The 21,554-nt window shown below is 42.6% G+C and overlaps 1 protein-coding gene across 2 annotated transcripts in view; it reads left to right on the top strand.

Annotated features, from left to right (window-relative positions):
* The window catches only part of LOC138650946 (cathepsin D-like), a 150,432-nt gene extending 130,825 nt beyond the window's left edge, over window positions 1-19,607 (top strand). The window contains exons 5-9 of one of the 2 annotated variants that reach the window (XM_069740834.1): window positions 4,326-4,525; window positions 7,428-7,550; window positions 8,475-8,619; window positions 9,944-10,042; window positions 16,749-19,607. In XM_069740834.1, the coding sequence (XP_069596935.1) occupies window positions 4,326-4,525; window positions 7,428-7,550; window positions 8,475-8,619; window positions 9,944-10,042; window positions 16,749-16,910 (729 nt within the window). In that variant the 3' untranslated portion in view covers window positions 16,911-19,607. The remainder of the gene's footprint in view (window positions 1-4,325; window positions 4,526-7,427; window positions 7,551-8,474; window positions 8,620-9,943; window positions 10,043-16,748) is intronic. The other variant, XM_069740833.1, reaches the window with a different exon arrangement.
* The last annotated feature ends 1,947 nt before the right edge of the window (window positions 19,608-21,554 follow it).

Genomic DNA, 21,554 nt, shown 5'->3' with positions numbered 1-21,554 from the left:
GCAGCAAAACAACCCCAAAACATCTTTGAACCTCCACCATATTTGACTGAAGGTACTGTGTTCTTTTCTTTGTAGGCCTCATTCCATTTTCAGTAAATAGTAGAATGATGTGCTTTACAAAAAAGCTCTATCTTGGTCTCCTCTGTCCACAAGACATATATATATATATATATATATAATACAGACCAAAAGTTTGGACACACCTAATTTACAGATTTTTCTGTATTTTCATGACTATGAAAATTGTACATTCACACTGAAGGCATCAAAACTATGAATTAACACATGCAGAATTATATACTTAACAAAAAAGTGTGAAATAACTGAAAATATGTCTTATATTCTAGGTTCTTCAAAGTAGCCACCTTTTGCTTTGATGGCTGCTTTGCACACTCTTGGCATTCTCTTGATGAGCTTCAAGAGGTAGTCACCGGGAATGGTTTTCACTTCACAGGTGTGCCCTGTCAGGTTTAATAAGTGGGATTTCTTGCCTTATAAATGGGGTTGGGACCATCAGTTGTGTTGTGCAGAAGTCTGGTGGATACACAGCTGATAGTCCTACTGAATAGACTGTTAAAATTTGTGTTATGGCAAGAAACAAAGCAGCTAAGTAAAGAAAAACAAGTGGCCATCATTACTTTAAGAAATAAAAGTCAGTCAGTCCGAAAAATTGGGAAAACTTTGAAAGTGTCCCCAAGTGCAGTGGCAAAACCATCAAGCGCTACAAAGAAACTGGCTCACATGAGGACCGCCCCAGGAAAGGAAGATCAAGAGTCACCTCTGCTTCTGAGGATAAGTTTATCCGAGTCACCAGCCTCAGAAATCGCAGGTTAACAGCAGCTCAGGTTAGAGACCTGGTCAATGCCACACAGAGTTCTAGCAGCAGACACATTTCTACAACAACTGTAAGAGGAGACTTTGTGCATCAGGCCTTCATGGTAAAATAGCTGCTAGGAAACCACTGCTAAGGACAGGTAACAAGCAGAAGAGACTTGTTTGGGCTAAAGAACACAAGGAATGGACATTAGACCAGTGGAAATCTGTGCTTTGGTCTGATGAGTCCAAATTTGAGATCTTTGCTTCCAACCACCGTGTCTTTGTTTAACACAGAAAATGTGAACGGATGGACTCTACATGCCTGGTTCCCACCGTGAAGCATGGAGGAGGAGGTGTGATGGTGTGGGGGGGCTTTACTGGTGACACTGTTGGGGATTTATTCAAAATTGAAGGCATACTGAACCAGCATGGCTACCACAGCATCTTGCAGCGGCATGCGATTCCATCCGGTTTGCATTTAGTTGGACCATCATTTGTTTTTCAACAGGACAATGACTCCAAACACACCTCCAGGCTGTGTAAGAGCTATTTGACCAAGAAGGAGAGTGATGGGATGCTACGCCAGATGACCTGGCCTCTACAGTCAACAGACTTGAACCCAATCGAGATGGTTTGGGGTGAGCTGGACCGCAGAGTGAAGGCAAAAGGGCCAACAAGTGCTAAGCATCTCTGGGAACTCCTTCAAGATTGTTGGAAGACCATTCCCGGTGACTACCTCTTGAAGCTCATCAAGACAATGCCAAGAGTGTGCAAAGCAGTTAAAGCAAAAGGTGGCTACTTTGAAGAACCTAGAATATAAGACATAATTTCAGTTGTTTCACACTTTTTTGTTAAGTATATAATTCCACATGTGATAATTCATAGTTTTGATGCCTTCAGTGTGAATTTACAATTTTTATAGTCATGAAAATACAGAAAAAATCTTTAAATGAGAAGGTGTGTCCAAACTTTTGGTCTGTACTGTATATATACACTACTCAAAATAATAAATGGAACACTAAAATCCCACATCCTAGATATCACTGAATGAAATATTCCAGTTGTAAATCTTTATTCATTACATAGTGGAATGTGTTGAGAACAATAAAAACTAAAAATTATCAATGTAAATCACAACTAATATCCCACGGAGATGTGGAGTTGGAATGATGCTCAAAATCAAAGTGGAAAATGAAGTTACAGGCTGATCCAACTTCAGTGGAAATACCTCAAGACAAGGAAGTGATGCTCAGTAGTGTGTGTGGCCTCCACGTGCCTGTATGATCTCCCTACAACACCTGGGCATGCGCCTGATGAGGCGGCTGATGGTCTCCTGAGTGATCTCCTCCCAGACCTGGACTAAAGCATCCGCCAACTCCTGGACAGTCTGTGTTGCAACGTGACTTTGGTGGGTGGTGCGAGACATGATGTCCCAGATGTGTTCAATCTGATTCAGGTCTGGGGAATGGGCCAGTCCATAGCTTCAATGCCTTCATCTTGCAGGAACTGCTGACACACTCCAGCCACATGAGGTCTGGCATTGTCCTGCATTAGGAGGAACTCAGGGCCAACCGCACCAGCATATGGTCTCACAAGGGGTCTGAGGATCTCATCTCAGTACCTAATGGCAGTCAGGCTACCTCTGGTGAGCATATGGAGGGCTGTGTGGCCCTCCAAAGAAATGCCACCCACTCCATTACTGACCCACTGCCAAACCGGTCATGCTGAAGAATGTTGCTGGCAGCAGATCACCCTCCACGGCATCTCCAGACTCTGTCACGTCTGTCACATGTGCTCAGTGTGAACCTTCTTTCATCAGTGAATTTGCCAATCCTGGTGTTCTGTGGCAAATGCCAAGCATCCTGCACGGTGTTGGGCTGTGAGCACAACCTGCATCTGTGGACATCGGGCACTCAGACCATCCTCATGGAGTCGGTTTCTTACCATTTGTGCAGACACATGCATATTTTTGGCCTGCTTAAGGTCATTTTGCAGGGCTCTGGCAGTGCTCCTCCTGTTCCTCCTTGCACAAAGGCTGAGGTAGCGTTCCTGCAGCTGGGTTGTTGCCCTCCTACAGCCCCCTCCACATCTCCTGGTGTACTGGCCTGTCTCCTGGTAGCGCCTCCAGCCTCTGGACACTACGCTGACACACACAGCATACCTTCTTTCCACAGCTCACATTGATGTGCCATCCTGGATGAACTGCACTACCTGAGCCACTTGTGTGGGTTGTAGAGTCTGTCTCATGCTACCACGAGTGTGAAAGCACAACCAACATTCAACAGTGACCAAAACATCAGCCAGAAAACATTGGTACTGAGTGTATTTCTGTATATTAAAAAAGACTCCACAAAATGTCAGAGAAGTCGATAAAGAAGATGCTTCTTTAAAAACACAGCCACCGATTTCTTCAAACATCTTCTGCTTCAAAAACTCAGTGGGTACTTTGGCATCTAAAGATGTTATAAGCACATTACCTAAACTTTGGGTAGGTGGCAAAAAAAATGACATTATTTTTGGAGAGGGCACTCTGGTGGCATTATTAATTTCTAAAGGGGGCTCTTTGGAGGTATTATTTACTTAAAGTTGGCACTTATGGGGTGTAATTCTTGCCTTGCCCTGGGCGCAGGCAACCCACGCTATGCCACTGCGCTTGCTGGAGCATATTTTGCACATTGGTCTGGCTTACAAATAATTTCACTCTAAAGGCAGGTGCACACAGGTCCATCTGAGAAAAACGGTCCTATTTTTCTGATGAGAAAAAAGAACATCTGTGAAGGACACAATTTTAGATGGCTTTTAAAGGGCTATTTTGCATTGGAGGTGATGAGCCACAGAAATATCAGCCCTGTTTTTGCATAAATGAGACCACCGATGAGAAGCTCTGGAGCAATCGCTTCTGTGGTGAACATAAGCTTCCCATAATTAAATAAAGATGGATTTTTTTTTTCCAGAGGCTGAGGTGCTGAAAATTGAAGTGGTCGGCTGCCGGGCATGCATTATTAATTTTAATTTTTATGACACATGATATGTTTTAGTGGCTTTTGACTAAAACAGAGCTTGAAATGTTTTCGAGCCAAGGTTAGTGATTCTGATGCATACTGTTGAGGGGTCTATATCTGCCCTGGCTTGTGGTGACCAAACTACAGTGACTTCCAGTGGGCCAACACATTTCAAGCTCCGTTCCTCATATCCCAATGAATTTCTTGGGCTGTGATCTCCTAAAGTTCCATCCATCTATGAAGATGGGAATAGCCCCTTCATGGGTCAAGCGGTTGTCCAAGCCTTCTACACCTTTCCTCTATGATATATGTCACACGTCCGTGCCCAACTTTCTCAAATTTTCTCATATATTTTATCATTGTGGTGCACATATTTTACATCATTGCACCATGGAAAAAATAAAAAAAAGCGGGTAATTATATAACTATTGTAATTTTTCTAGAGGTTGCGTGCATATGTTAGGTCGTATTTCCGTTTCCATGTCACCATGTTGATCCTTTCTACAGATCGGCGAGCTGCAAGTTGTGAATCAGACGTTTGCTGAGGCAGTAAAGCAGCCTGGGTTTGTTTTCGTTGCTGCCCAGTTTGATGGCATCCTCGGTATGGGCTACCCTAACATCTCTGTTGATGGCGTCCAGCCTCTGTTCGACAACATGATGCGCCAGAAATTGGTTGAGAAGAACGTCTTTTCATTTTACTTGAATAGGTGAGAAATGTTCTAGCTGTTCGTACATCGTGTTGTGGGCATGGCTCAACATCTGTGTCAGAGGTTTTATTCGGAGCCGTCTTGCGATCGGACTTGCCGTGCTTATTCAAAATGTCAGACTGACCCCATTAAACTAAAATTCAAGATTGACTTTGTAAAACCTGGGTCGTAAAATTGTCCATCTTACCATCGTAAATAATCATTCCAAGGCAACGTCAGTAAGATTGGCATCAACTGTAACTTTGGTCACTGCAGTTAGCATATAGAGCAGGCTCAAGAGCTGAGCCTGCTCCATGTGAAGTGAGTGTCAACTGTAAATGACATCTAATACTCACCGCAACAGCCTGGATCGGCCATAAATCCGATTCTGACATTTTAGATGCTTCGGACAATAGTGACTGTACCACCTAAGTGGTTGACCAGATGGAGGAGGCTCCCTCTGTCCCTATTGTTTCCCCCCATGATGCCATCACCCGGTTCTAATAAATTTTCGTGGACCTCAGGTCAACCGTTTTAGTGCGTTGTAATAAAACACATTCAGCAGGTGAAATAAGTATTGAAAACATCACCAATATTCTAAGTAAATATAATTCTAAAGGTGCTGTCGACTGTCGAATCAACCGCCCATAGGCTGCATAGAAGCCAACCCTCAGTGTTTCCATGGCGTATTTAGACAGGCTGACCATGTGCACAGAACGATCATTAAAGGGAACCTGTCACCCCGTTTTTTCAGTAGGAGATAAAAATACCGTTAAATAGGGCCTGAGCTGTGCTTTACAATAGGGTATTTTTTGTCCCCTGATTCCCTACCTATGCTGCCGAAATACCTTACAAAAGTGGCCTTTTTCGCCTGTCAATCAGGCTGGTCAGGTCGGATGGGCGTGGTCACAGCGCTGTTTCTCCCCCACATCTTGCTTATGTTCCCGTTGGTGGCATAGTGCTTCTCGCATGCGCAAGTGCTGAATGCACTGCGCAGCTGTAGAAAAAGAGCGCGCTCGCCGCTATTCAGCGGTTTCTCGGTGGGCACGGCTATCTTCCTGAGGCCGCGTGTGCGCAGATGGAGTCTCCTGCTTCCCAGGGCTTCAGGAAAATGGCCGTGGGATGCCGCGCGTGCGCAGATGGACATCGCGGCGGCCATTTTCCTGAAGCCGAGATTCGAACTCGGCTTCAGGAAAATGGCCGCGGGATGCCGCGCGTGCGCAGATGGTGACAGGTTCCCTTTAATATGATCGTTCTGTGCGCATAGATTATTATTTCACCCTAGTAATGAGCCTTTTGCTCACTTGTCGGGTTTTTTGGCGGCCTGTTTGGACATACTGATTATCGGGGACCGGTCTTTCTCACGAACAGTGTGAATGTGGTCATTTTATGCTTATCTAATAGACTGCTTCTCTATTATTTCGCCATTCCTTCTTGAATAGGAAGCTGTGGATGCCAGTTCTTAGTCGCAGTCAATGTACCTGCTGTTCTCTGAGTCTGGGCCAGTAAGGGTAGAATAACGTATTGGCTGGTATTAATCAGCTTGGCACCAGTTCAGGGCGTTAAGGAGGGAACGAGAGCGAGACACTGTGATAGGAAAATCCATATTCCGCATGTTACATAAGGATGGATCTATTTAACGATGTCCCATCATTAGCCCTGCACCATCTGAATAAATGTTACTAATGAATTTATGACAGTCGTAGTTACTAATTAGTACTACACACGCAAACACTCAGTGGCTAATGTCATACGTTCAGAAAATGTCTGAGGTTCTCGATCTGCATTCATGGTGTAAACTCTGTGCACAAGCGATTGCGTCCCTGGCTGGCAGCTCTCCGTGGCATTTATTCTCTCTTGGCACGCATCGGTTCCGGCTATTATAGATATGGGTATATTGCAAAGTCATCGTAAATTGTAAGGTATCATTTCAAGGATAGTCCTAAAGCAAGTGGTCAGCTCGGAGGAGGCTGGAGAGACTGGTGCCCCGAATGCGGGAAGCCGGTGCACAATACCTTGACTTAGGGTTTTACTCGTCCTCCCTGGGTCCGACGCCGTCTGTCCACCACTACTCAAACCACCACTGTGACATCACCACTGTAGCCAATCACTGAGCTCAGCTGTTCATGCCATCTACCATGTGATTGGCTCCAGCAGTGATGTGACCGCTGCAGCCAAAACAATGAGACCCGAGTGACGGGTGTTAGCGTTTATTGGAAATCCTGCACTAAATCTATGTAATATTACAGATATCACATTGTGATTAGAGTTGAGCGAATATGTTCGGAAACGATCGCGGAATCTGAATTTGCCATATTGGTACCCTATTCGTGCCGAATTTATGTTTGATGATCGGTTCCGAACGTATTCGCTCATTTCTTCTCCCATTGACTCCAATGGCGTTCGGCGAGTATTGCAAATACAAAGCAATAGTCTGAGCCAAATATTGAAAATTCACTCAACTCTAATTGTGATATCATAAAAGGCCAAGAGCCAAACAAAAATTCTATAAATCTAGGATTATTGGAATAAGGAAATACATTGTGATAGATCCCTGTTTTCTCTTCTGTAGATATATAACCACGCCCACTCCTCTGATTGGCAGATGCCTGTGTATACTGTAAGTAAGCTGCCAATCAGTGGTGGGGGCGGGGTTATACAGATTAGATGGACTGCCTGGCACAAGACAACTAGTCTTGCAGTGATAATCTCCTGCTGATAAAACACTGGAAACTCTCACAAGCTGCCGAGGAAGTGACACATCTCTGGAATCAGGGTCTCGGGTTCTACATTATGCTGTTCTCAGATAAAATAGCAAAAACATGCAAACAAGTTTCCTTTGACTCAAGATTAAGATAAAACTGATTGCACGACTCCCCAATTCCTGAAATACACTGATACATCATGCTTCCATTTTTTTAAGAGATCCTACTGCTCCAGTTGGAGGTGAACTTTTACTTGGTGGTACCGACTCTAAATACTATACAGGGGACTTCCATTACTTGAATGTAACGCGCATGGCTTTCTGGCAAATCAAGACTGACGAGTAAGTTCTTATTCATTCTAGTCATTATTTCTTACACAAAAAAAATACATTTTTAAACGGAAACAGTCCTCATTACATGACCTATAGTGTATATCAGGTTTTCGTGTTACATCTATTTAAAAAAAAAAAATGGAAATTTTTTACTATATTAGAATACATTTTCACACTGGTCAATTGGACTTTATTTTAGACCTGTTCTTTCATGAAGAGTTTTCCGCAGACTCCTTATCATCAGAGGCAGGATTACAATGACAGGTTACAGCTCTAAAAACAGCTGATAACATAGGATCCACCAATCATAATAGGCGATGCCACAGCTCCCCTGCTCCCCCTCCCTTCACAATGACCTCTGCACACGCTCATTAGACACTTCAATACAAAAGATAGGGTCGCAGGTCTGTTCATTGAGGATTTTCATGAAACTACAGATAGTTTGAATCTAAAAAAAGCCTCAGTGTGAAAATTGCAAGATTTCAATTTTTTTTACAGATCATGATATGGGAAAAAAGATACCGTACATGGCCAAAAAAAAAAAATCACAAAAACCTAATTTAAACAGATCATATTCTGATGAAACATTCACTTTAAATGCACCTTTTAACACAAATACAAAAAGGGGGTATTTACCTGCAGATTAACCCTCGGTACATATAAATATGATTTTTTAATTTTCTCACTGACGGGTTCTGTATAAACATATGAACATTTGAGGGCCTTTTCTTTCTTAAATGCATGTGTTTTTGTTACTCCAGAATTTTTGTAGTAGGGTTTAAAGAAGACTCCAAAAAACATTGGGCTGTTTGACTTCTACAGCCTCTACGTATCACAGGCATAGCATACAAACAGTGTATCCATTAGAAAGTTCTGTAACCCTTATCTCTCTTCTTCTAAGCCATCTTCCAAGTTACATTTTTCCCTCTTTAGAGTACGAGTTGGAAACCAACTCATCCTGTGTAAAGGAGGCTGCCAGGCCATAGTGGACACCGGAACGTCTTTGATTACAGGTCCAGCCGCAGAAATCAGAGCACTTCACTTGGCTATAGGAGCACTTCCACTGTTCAATGGCGAGGTGAGAGATGACACTATCACTCACACTGTAACAGGTCATGTGGCTGCACATTTATAGGGAATATCACTAATACTGTAACAGATCATGTGGCTGCACATTTATAGGGAATATCACTAATACTGTAACAGATCATGTGGCTGCACATTTATAGGAAATATCACTAATCCTGTAACAGATCATGTGGCTGCACATTTATAGGAAATATCACTAATCCTGTAACAGATCATGTGGCTGCACATTTATAGAAAATATCACTAATCCTGTAACAGATCATGTGGCTGCACATTTATAGGGAATATCACTAATCCTGTAACAGATCATGTGGCTGCACATTTATAGGAAATATCACTAATCCTGTAACAGATCATGTGGCTGCACATTTATAGGGAATATCACTAATCCTGTAACAGATCATGTGGCTGCACATTTATAGGGAATATCACTAATCCTGTAACAGATCATGTGGCTGCACATTTATAGGAAATATCACTAATCCTGTAACAGATCATGTGGCTGCACATTTATAGGGAATATCACTAATCCTGTAACAGATCATGTGGCTGCACATTTATAGGGAATATCACTAATCCTGTAACAGATCATGTGGCTGCACATTTATAGAAAATATCACTAATCCTGTAACAGATCATGTGGCTGCACATTTATAGGGAATATCACTAATCCTGTAACAGATCATGTGGCTGCACATTTATAGGAAATATCACTAATCCTGTAACAGATCATGTGGCTGCACATTTATAGGGAATATCACTAATACTGTAACAGATCATGTGGCTGCACATTTATAGGAAATATCACTAATCCTGTAACAGATCATGTGGCTGCACATTTATAGGAAATATCACTAATCCTGTAACAGATCATGTGGCTGCACATTTATAGGAAATATCACTAATCCTGTAACAGATCATGTGGCTGCACATTTATAGGAAATATCACTAATCCTGTAACAGATCATGTGGCTGCACATTTATAGGGAATATCACTAATACTGTAACAGATCATGTGGCTGCACATTTATAGGAAATATCACTAATCCTGTAAGAGATCATGTGGCTGCACATTTATAGGAAATATCACTAATCCTGTAACAGATCATGTGGCTGCACATTTATAGGGAATATCACTAATACTGTAACAGATCATGTGGCTGCACATTTATAGGAAATATCACTAATCCTGTAACATCATGTGGCTGCACTGTTTTTTATCTAACATTTGTGTATAGTTGATATTGGAATGTTTTTGACTTTTATATCTGTATGTAAATAGTTTTTTTATGATGTTTCTTTCTTTTGAATAGTACATGGTTGACTGTGATAAAGTATCATCTCTGCCCACAATCACTTTTATCCTGGGAGGACGGCAGTACAATCTTACCGGAGTAGATTACGTACTGCAGGTGAGGACCTCACGTATATTGTAGACCAGCAGACGTGGACTGGGTGTGGATGAGAAAACGGACACCGGGACCATAACGCCACCCAGACCCTGACTTTTTGGTTACTAAACTGGTTTCCATTTCAGTAGATGAGAACAGCAGACAATGGTAATGGCAGATGGGGTAACCAGTAGTGTTGAGCCACCTCCCTAGTGTTCGGGTTCGGTTCGTCGAACAGGGACTTGTTTGACGAATGTTCGTCGAACGTTCTACGAACACCGTCGAACCCCATTGAAACCAATGGCAGGAAAACACAAACACATACAAACACATGGAAAACACATAGAAAACACCTTAAAAGGTGTCCAAAAGCTTACAAACTGCTCAGAAGACACAACAAACACATGGAAAAGTCACAACTACATATAGTCATGCGAAAAGAAAAGAGGTGGAGGAGTAAAAGGAGGAGGAGACACAGATATAGGCATGTCATGACCTTCTAAAATCAAGAAAGGCTGGAGTAAAAATGTAAACTCACTCTACCAACACCCAGACGTCTTGACTAAAAAAAGAAATATCTTTAGGTAGAATGGCGGCGGGTCCATTCAGAACACTTTCCTTAGAAGACGTAGTGGTACCCCCGTTGGAAGTTATGCCAAAAATGAACCCAATACATTCAGACTAATCCACCATTTGTCATATCCAAGGGGCAGGTCAGTAAACGACAACATCGACCCGGAACCAAGTACAGTACTATGTACTGTACCTCCTTTGACGAGGCAATCAGGCAGGTCAAGAAGTTGGTAAGGGGCACCCCAATGGCCAAAACAGACATTGAGGGGGCGTTCCGGTTACTACCTGTGCCTCTGAATAGTGTCCTCCCATTGGGCTGCTTCTGTGAAGGAGCACACTACATAGATCGCTGTTTGCCCATGGGGTGCTCCATATCCTGCTCCCTATTTGAGGCGTTTAGTTGCTTCCTCGAATGTGTCGTCATGGACGTTTCTAAGGCGGCACATATTATCCATTACCTCGACGACTTCTTAGCGAAGTCTCCCTAAGCTAGAAGATCGTTGGGTACAGCCGGGACCAGCTGCTTCGAAAGCATCACCAAACCAGGGATTCAAGCTTCAGGAGGCTAATTTGCATATTCCAGGTGCCTTCTGGGAGAAGCGAAGTCTCCCTAAGCTAGAAGATCGTTGGGTACAGCCGGGACCAGCTGCTTCGAAAGCATCACCAAACCAGGGATTCAAGCTTCAGGAGGCTAATTTGCATATTCCAGGTGCCTTCTGGGAGAAGCGAAGTCTCCCTAAGCTAGAAGATCGTTGGGTACAGCCGGGACCAGCTGCTTCGAAAGCATCACCAAACCGCGCGCCTTACGGCGCGCAAATTTTTGCCTGTAGGACATTATTGCAAGAGAGCTTGGCTGAGTAGATTACACAAGAAGGAAAACACACAGCAAGTCAGCAGGATCTAGGAGCAACATGGCAGATGTGACAACCTACATGGTGAGCTGCAGCATGTGCTACATGTTCACAGATCGACCAGAAGAAGAATCCAATTTCACCTGTCAGAAGTGTAGACTAGTGGCCCTTTTAGAAGAAAAGGTGCGGGGTCTGGAAGAAAGAATAGCAACTTTGAAACTCATCAAAGAGAATGAAGACTTTCTAGACAGAACAGAAGCATCTCTACTGGTCACAGAAGGTGCAAAAAGTGTCAGAGAACCTCCAAAAGCAAATGAGTGGAAGCATGTGACCAAAAGAAGCAAGAAGACCATGGAGAGATCACCAACCACACAACTGAAGAACCGATATCAAATCTTTGTAGAGGATGAAGATGGCACACCTAAGAATGAAGCAATACCAGCAAGCAAAAAAGAAAAGGGCACACAGCAACAAGTGACAGCAAAAAGTACAGCCAAGAAGCAACGAAGAGTGGTGGTGGTGGGAGACTCACTACTGAGAGGCACCGAAGCAGCCATCTGCAGACCGGACATAACTGCAAGAGAAGTATGCTGCCTTCCAGGTGCGATGATCAAGGATGTGACCGATAGGATACCAAAGCTCTTCAGCTCCAAGGACGTCCACCCATTTCTTCTGATACATGTTGGCACCAATGACACGGCAAGGAAGGACCTACCGACAATCTGCAAGGACTTTGAAGAGTTGGGGAAGAAAGTAAAGGAACTGGATGCACAGGTAGTTTTTTCTTCTATCCTTCCAGTAGACGGGCATGGCACCAGGAGATGGAACAGGATCCTTGATGCAAACAACTGGCTAAGACGATGGTGCAGACAACAAGGATTTGGATTCCTGGACCACGGTGTGAATTACTGGTATGATGGACTCCTCGCCAGAGACGGACTACACCTCAACAAACCTGGGAAACACACATTCGCCAGAAGACTCGCTACACTCATCAGGAGGGCGTTAAACTAGAAGAAGAGGGGACGGGAAGAAAAACATTAGACTCGAACAAAGACGACCCAGGAAAACATACTCAGAAGGGAGGTAAGAACATTTCTAAAACAATCCACAGCGAGGAGATTGGAACAAAACAAAATCCTCTAAACTGCATGCTCGCAAACGCCAGAAGCCTGACAAACAAGATGGAAGAACTAGAAGCAGAAATATCTACAGGTAACTTTGACATAGTGGGAATAACCGAGACATGGTTAGATGAAAGCTATGACTGGGCAGTTAACTTACAGGGTTACAGTCTGTTTAGAAAGGATCGTAAAAATCGGAGAGGAGGAGGGGTTTGTCTCTATGTAAAGTCTTGTCTAAAGTCCACTTTAAGGGAGGATATTAGCGAAGGGAATGAGGATGTCGAGTCCATATGGGTTGAAATTCATGGAGGGAAAAATGGTAACAAAATTCTCATTGGGGTCTGTTACAAACCCCCAAATATAACAGAAAGCATGGAAAGTCTACTTCTAAAGCAGATAGATGAAGCTGCAACCCATAATGAGGTCCTGGTTATGGGGGACTTTAACTACCCGGATATTAACTGGGAAACAGAAACCTGTGAAACCCATAAAGGCAACAGGTTTCTGCTAATAACCAAGAAAAATTATCTTTCACAATTGGTGCAGAATCCAACCAGAGAAGCAGCACTTTTAGACCTAATACTATCTAATAGACCTGACAGAATAACAAATCTGCAGGTGGTTGGGCATTTAGGAAATAGCGACCACAATATTGTGCAGTTTCACCTGTCTTTCACTAGGGGGACTTGTCAGGGAGTCACAAAAACATTGAACTTTAGGAAGGCAAAGTTTGAACAGCTTAGAGATGCCCTTAATCTGGTAGACTGGGACAATATCCTCAGAAATATGAATACAGATAAATGGGAAATGTTTAAGAACATCCTAAATAGGCAGTGTAAGCGGTTTATACCTTGTGGGAATAAAAGGACTAGAAATAGGAAAAACCCAATGTGGCTAAACAAAGAAGTAAGACAGGCAATTAACAGTAAAAAGAAAGCATTTGCACTACTAAAGCAGGATGGCACCATTGAAGCTCTAAAAAACTATAGGGAGAAAAATACTTTATCTAAAAAACTAATTAAAGCTGCCAAAAAGGAAACAGAGAAGCACATTGCTAAGGAGAGTAAAACTAATCCCAAACTGTTCTTCAACTATATCAATAGTAAAAGAATAAAAACTGAAAATGTAGGCCCCTTAAAAAATAGTGAGGAAAGAATGGTTGTAGATGACGAGGAAAAAGCTAACATATTAAACACCTTCTTCTCCACGGTATTCACGGTGGAAAATGAAATGCTAGGTGAAATCCCAAGAAACAATGAAAACCCTATATTAAGGGTCACCAATCTAACCCAAGAAGAGGTGCGAAACCGGCTAAATAAGATTAAAATAGATAAATCTCCGGGTCCGGATGGCATACACCCACGAGTACTAAGAGAACTAAGTAATGTAATAGATAAACCATTATTTCTTATTTTTAGTGACTCTATAGCGACAGGGTCTGTTCCGCAGGACTGGCGCATAGCAAATGTGGTGCCAATATTCAAAAAGGGCTCTAAAAGTGAACCTGGAAATTATAGGCCAGTAAGTCTAACCTCTATTGTTGGTAAAATATTTGAAGGGTTTCTGAGGGATGTTATTCTGGAATATCTCAATGAGAATAACTGTTTAACTCCATATCAGCATGGGTTTATGAGAAATCGCTCCTGTCAAACCAATCTAATCAGTTTTTATGAAGAGGTAAGCTATAGACTGGACCACGGTGAGTCATTGGACGTGGTATATCTCGATTTTTCCAAAGCGTTTGATACCGTGCCGCACAAGAGGTTGGTACACAAAATGAGAATGCTTGGTCTGGGGGAAAATGTGTGTAAATGGGTTAGTAACTGGCTTAGTGATAGAAAGCAGAGGGTGGTTATAAATGGTATAGTCTCTAACTGGGTCGCTGTGACCAGTGGGGTACCGCAGGGGTCAGTATTGGGACCTGTTCTCTTCAACATATTCATTAATGATCTGGTAGAAGGTTTACACAGTAAAATATCGATATTTGCAGATGATACAAAACTATGTAAAGCAGTTAATACAAGAGAAGATAGTATTCTGCTACAGATGGATCTGGATAAGTTGGAAACTTGGGCTGAAAGGTGGCAGATGAGGTTTAACAATGATAAATGTAAGGTTATACACATGGGAAGAGGGAATCAATATCACCATTACACACTGAACGGGAAACCACTGGGTAAATCTGACAGGGAGAAGGACTTGGGGATCCTAGTTAATGATAAACTTACCTGGAGCAGCCAGTGCCAGGCAGCAGCTGCCAAGGCAAACAGGATCATGGGGTGCATTAAAAGAGGTCTGGATACACATGATGAGAGCATTATACTGCCTCTGTACAAATCCCTAGTTAGACCGCACATGGAGTACTGTGTCCAGTTTTGGGCACCGGTGCTCAGGAAGGATATAATGGAACTAGAGAGAGTACAAAGGAGGGCAACAAAATTAATAAAGGGGATGGGAGAACTACAATACCCAGATAGATTAGCGAAATTAGGATTATTTAGTCTAGAAAAAAGACGACTGAGGGGCGATCTAATAACCATGTATAAGTATATAAGGGGACAATACAAATATCTCGCTGAGGATCTGTTTATACCAAGGAAGGTGACGGGCACAAGGGGGCATTCTTTGCGTCTGGAGGAGAGAAGGTTTTTCCACCAACATAGAAGAGGATTCTTTACTGTTAGGGCAGTGAGAATCTGGAATTGCTTGCCTGAGGAGGTGGTGATGGCGAACTCAGTCGAGGGGTTCAAGAGAGGCCTGGATGTCTTCCTGGAGCAGAACAATATTGTATCATACAATTATTAGGTTCTGTAGAAGGACGTAGATCTGGGTATTTATTATGATGGAATATAGGCTGAACTGGATGGACAAATGTCTTTTTTCGGCCTTACTAACTATGTTACTATGTTACTATATGTTATGCCTGGGCCCAAAAGATTTGCCACAGTGTGAAAACACGCGGTAGTCCACCTGTGAGAAGGAGAGAGCTGGAGGGAGAGTGGACACCCCAGAGCCGAGGGGTTAGATTGAGAAATAAAGAAGGCGGTGCAGCTTGCTTCATGGGTGGGGTACTCTGCTGAGTAGCAGAAATTGCTACTAGGCCTAAAAGGATTTCCTGGGCCAAATGCCGTTAAAAAATAGTACTTAGGTAAACAGGCGGTGTAGCTTGCTTCATGGGTGGGGTACGCTGCTGAGTAGCAGAAATTGCTAATAGGCCCAAAAGGATTTCCTGGTAAACAGGCGATGGGTGGCTGGGCTACTCTGCTGACAGGCAGACACTGCTCCTAGGCCCAAAACTAATAACTGGATTAGATGCAGTGAAAATTGAGATACACAGGCGGTGTAGCTAGCTTCACAGGCGGGCTACTCAGATGACTATCAGACAATGCTACTAGGCCCAAAAGGATTGGCTGAGCTGGATTACACCAAATGCTGTGACAAACACATGCACAGCACTGGCACAGATCTGCCTGGCAATCAGTGCTATGAACTGCTGTAACCTACCCTGAAAAGGGCTGATATTACAACTAGTCCCGACTCCTCCTGACTCCCTAAACCTATCTCTCTGACAATTCGCTCCAAAAAAAACACTCTTAGTCTGTATAGCGCCCACAGCAGCAGCGGTGCAGTCTAACACTAAGCTGCAGCAGTGAGGAAATGGTGGCGATGGGGCAAATGGCTGGTTCTTATAGGGCAAGGAGGACATGTGACATACACAGCCAATGACACATGCCCTTGCTTGTGTGCATCACATGCACATTGCTGTGTGTGTGCGCACTGCTGATAGGCTGAGAGACTGCACCGCCCCACTGTAAATGCGGGAACGAAAAAAAAATGGAGATCGGCGTTATTTCAGCACAGATCTATCCCCCGCCCCCCCGCCCACTATACACTGAAACAGTCTATTAACAATGATAAACAGTTTTAATGTGCAAATCAACCGAGGTTTTTGGTGAACGAACAGCTATCGAACAGAAACTCGAACAGCCGAATTTTAAGCAAATTGATCGGGTTCGACGAACGACTCGAACACCGCCCAAAACAGCTCGAATTTGAAATTTGCGAACAGTTCGACTTGAACACCGCTCTTCTCTAGTAACCAGAAATGAGGACCCTCCAGTGAGTCCACCAGGCTAATAAATGCTATCATATTCATAATTATCCATCTTGTCTCTACAGATTTCAAAGATGGGAAAGACCGTATGCCTGAGTGGATTCATGGGATTGGATATCCAACCTCCTGCCGGTCCGATTTGGATCTTTGGGGATGTCTTCATTGGTCGGTATTACACCATCTTTGACCGAGACAGTAATCAAGTCGGCTTTGCAAGAGCAGTATGAAGACAAAAGAAAAGGTATTGCTGTAGCACAATGAAAGCTTTGCCTTATCACGGCCATCAACAGTGAGCGGAACGGGATATCTGTACTGGACTAAAACACATGAAGCATTTCTGCAAAAAAAAAAAATACCCGAGAAGCTCCTGCACAAAGCATTTCGTTCTGTTGGAGAACTAGAAACTGTCACTTTGCCCTTTAATCATCATATGTACATAATTTTGTCATTTACTCTTCCACCATTTTTTTCCTCCAGACCTGCAATAACTGAAGGACACGCAAAAATGTAGAAGAAACAAATACTGTCATGGCCGAAAGTATTAACACTCTTGACGTTCTTCCAGAAAATGAAGTATTTCTCCCAGAAAATTATTAAAATTAGACGTGCTTTGTTTATTTCCTTTGTGTGTATTGGAACAAAGCAGAAAAAAAACTGAGAATAAAGGCAAATTGGTCATAATTTCACAGAAAATCCCAAAATGGCCCAACAAAATTGTCGGCACTCTCAATTTAATATTTGCTTCTACACCCTTTGGAATAAATATCTGCAATTAGTCACTACCTATAACCACCAACGAGCTTCTTACACCTCTCAGCTGGAATTTTGGAGCACTCTTCTTTTGCGAACTGCTCCATGTCTCTTATATTTGAAGGCGCCTTCTCCCAACAGCAATTTTAAGATCCTTCCACAGGTGTTCAATTGGATTTAGATCCAGACTCATTGCTACCACTTTAGAACAGTCCAGTGTGTTGTTTCCATCAATGTCTGGGTGTGTGTATGTTTGGGGTCATTATCCTACGGAAGACCCATGACCTAGAACACAAACCCAGCTTTCTGACACCGGGCACTACATTGCGACCCAAAATCCTTTGGTAATCTTCAGTCAAGGCACCCAGTGCCAGAGGCAGCAAAATAACCCCAAAACATATTTGAGCCTCCACCATATCTGACTGTAGGTACTGTGTTCTTTTCTTTGTAGGTTTCATTCCATTTTTGGCAAAAAGTAGAGTGATGTATTTTACCAAAAAACCCTCTCTTGGTCCCATCTATCCATAAGAGACTTTCCCAGAAGGTTTCTGGCTTACTCACATACATTTTGACAAATTGTAGTCTAGTTTTTTCATGTTTCTGTGTCAGCAGTGAGGTCCTCCTGGGTCTCCTGCCATAGCGTTTTTTTTTTTTTCATTCAAATGTCGACAAATAGTTCACACTGATACTGATGCACAGTGAGCCTGCAGGACAGCTTCAATTTCTTTGGAACTTAATTTGGGCTGCTCATCAACCATCTAGACTCTTCTGTGTTGCAACGTTTCATCAAATTTTCCCTTCTGTCCACATCCAGGGAGATTAGATACAGTGCCATGGGTTGTAAACGTCTTGATTATGTTGCGCACAGTGGACAAAAGAAAATCAAGATCTCTGCAGATGGACTTTTAACCTTGAGATTGTTGATATTTTTCAACAATTTTGTTTCTCAGGTCCTCAGACAGTTCTCTTGTCCTCTTTCTGTTCTCCATGCTTAGTCTGGCAGACACAGACACACAATGCAAGTATTGAGTCAACATCTCCCCTTCTTACCTGGTTTCAGGTCTGATTTTCATATTGCCCACACCTGTTACTTGCCACAGGTGAGTTTGAATGAGCATCACATGCTTTAAACAAAGTTGTTCACCCACAATTTAAGAAAGGTGCCAACAATATTGTCCATTTTAGTGTTTTTGTGTGAAATGATGTCCAATTTGCCTTTTTTTTCTCTATATTGTTGTGTTGTTCAATACACAGAAATGAAACAAACATGCAATTGCAATAATTTTCTGGAACAATTTCAAGAGTGCCAACACTTTCGGCCATGACTGTAGTAGTGGCTTCTTCTTATAATTGAATGAGTCTCTGCAGGGTGTTAATTTCAGTACCTGTAAAGTAAGATGCAGAACCACTAACAGTTAGCCACAGCTACACTGTTGTCCATTAGAGAATTTTCTCTGCCTAAAAATCTTAATATTTTTTCATGTGCAAGTGCATAGAGATATATATTTTTTTATTCTTTTGCATATTGCTAGATAATAAATTTGAATAAAAAAATCACACTACCCTGGTCCAGCTTGCACCTCGGCACCTCATGGTGCCCAGACGAGGGCTGCGCAAACTTCCTCAGTTGTTGGCCCGCTTGGTGCCTCTTACGATTACCTGGCCTCCCGCAACTTCAAGATGTCACATGAAGCCTAGTTCCTTGGACTCATGTGACGTCATAAGGTGAGGTTATAACATACCTCACGGTGACCTTATGATGGCAACGGGTACCTAGGACTATGGCGCCAAGGAAAGGGCCAATCTTTTTGCTAATCTTTTGAATAGAGCTTTGGTCACATGCCGGTGAGTTCACATATTTATATTTAGCATTTTTTTGGACTTTATTAGAAAATTATTTCTAGACAGACTTGTCTGCAACATTTAATGGCTGCTTGTAATACGGCTCTGAGCAAAAGTGCTTTGTGTGCAACTCAGTAAAACGCTTCTTTTAATAACACGGTTTCTTAGTTTCACTCCATAGTAATACTAATTTTCTCCAGTAGTGGCCGCTAGAGGAAAAAATGTACAACTACGACAGCTTCCCCTGGCACAATCACCTGCGTGCTGGGAGTATAATATGTTGCTTTACTGAGGTTGTATAAAAATATAATAATAAACTGTCATGTCTTGTCGCAGGGCTACGGTCTGGTACTACTTGAGTGTCACCTTTAACAACCCCTTTAAATAATGATATGCATTAAAAGGATGAAGTTCAACTATGCAAAGGTAAATGTGATGGCAGTGAAGCGACAATAAGGAGCAGACTCATACCGATTTCACACAACATCCAAGTCCCAAAACATAAAATATTAAATGAATAGCTTAATTCCTGCCCTTACATCTCATCATTCAGAAATGATGATTGTGGAGTCGTATTGATCACTTCTAGATGCAGACATTACCGACGTGTTTCCTTTAGCATTTCTTTAAAGGGATTTTGCCATCTTCTAAAGTGATGTGATACTGCTGCATCCACTTCATTTTATAGAGTAAGTAAACTTTTTTTTTATAATTTTGTCAAACATGGGAAGTTCTGAAACTTTACAGATAGAATACCAGCTGCCGGCTTCTTCCCTAAATAGTTCTTGTATAACTTGGAGATGTGCTTTGTGTCATTGTCCTGTTCTAGGATGAAACTGGCTCCAATCAAGCTCTGTCCACGGGGTATGGCATGGCGTTGCAAAATTGAATGATAGCCTTCCTTATTCAATAAATCTCCCACTTTACCAGCACCAAAGCAACCCCAGACCATCACATCACCTCCACCATGCTTGACAGATGGCGTCAGGCACTCTTCCAGCATCTTTTCAGTTTTCTTCATCTCACAAATGTTCTTCTGTGTGATCCAAACACCTCAAACTTGGTTCCATCTGTCCATAACACTTTTTTTCCAATCTTCCTCCGTCCAATGTCTGTGTTCTTTTGCCCATATTAATCTTTTCCTTTTATTCGCCAGTCTCAGATATGGCTTTTTCTTAGCCACTCTGCCCTGAAGGCCAGCATCCCGGAGTCACCTCTTCACTGTAGACGTTGACACTGGCATTTTGCGTGTACTATTTAATGAAGCAGCCAGTTGAGGACCTATGAGGCCTCGATTTCTCAAACTACAGACTCTAATGTACTTGTCTTGTTGCTCAGTTGTGCAGCGGGGCCTCCCACTTGCCTTTCTCCTCTGGATACAGCCTGTTTGTTCTCTCCTCTGAAGGGAGTAGGACACACCGTTGTAGGAAATCTTCAGTTTCTTGGCAAGTTCTTGCACGGAAGAGCCTTAATTTCTAAGAACAAGAACAGACTGTCGATGTCGAGTTTCACATGAAAGTTATTTTTTTAGTCCATTTTGAGAGTTTAATGGAACCAACAAATGTAATGCTCTCGATTGTCAACTAGCTAAAAGGAAGGTCAGGTTTATTGGTTCTCTAATCAGCCAAACTGTTTTCAGCTGTGCTAACATACTTGCACAAGGGTTTTCAAGGGTATTCTAACCATCCATTAGCCTTCTTACACAGTTAGCAAACACAAAGTACCATAAGAACACTGGAGTGATGGTTGTTGTAAATGGGCCTCTATACACCTATGAAGATATTGCATTACAAACCAGACATTTGCAGCTAGAATAGTCATTTACCACATTAACAATGTATAGAGCGTATTTCTGAATCATTTAATGTTAGCTTCATTGGAAAAAACTGTGCTTTTCTTTCAAAAGTAAGGAAATTTCTAAGTGACCCTAAACTTTGGAACGGTAGTGTACGAGTTTCCAAGCTCAGAATGGAGAAAAGCTGATCTCCCTGCTTTTAGCTGCATTGATATCAGAACGTACTCATTTGGAGTACAGATCATTGCAGTGTTGGGTCAGCTCAACATCTGTTTTTCCCCATTCCCTGCCTCCTGCTGCATTTATATCAGAATGACCTCATTTGGAGTACAGATGATGGCAGTGATGGGGCAGCTCCTGTCTCTTCCTCTGAGTGTTCTGCATCAGCTTCTCCCCAGATTTAGTGACACACAGGTGCTGAGCTGACCCATCACCATCACTGCCATCTTCTGTACTCCAAACGAGGTCTTTCTGATATACAGTG

This window comes from Ranitomeya imitator, chromosome 10 (genome assembly GCF_032444005.1).
Source record: "Ranitomeya imitator isolate aRanImi1 chromosome 10, aRanImi1.pri, whole genome shotgun sequence".
In the NCBI taxonomy this organism is placed as follows: Eukaryota; Metazoa; Chordata; class Amphibia; order Anura; family Dendrobatidae; genus Ranitomeya; species Ranitomeya imitator.
The sequence above is the reverse complement of the archived record's forward strand: the minus strand, read 5'-3'. Positions and strand labels throughout refer to the sequence as shown.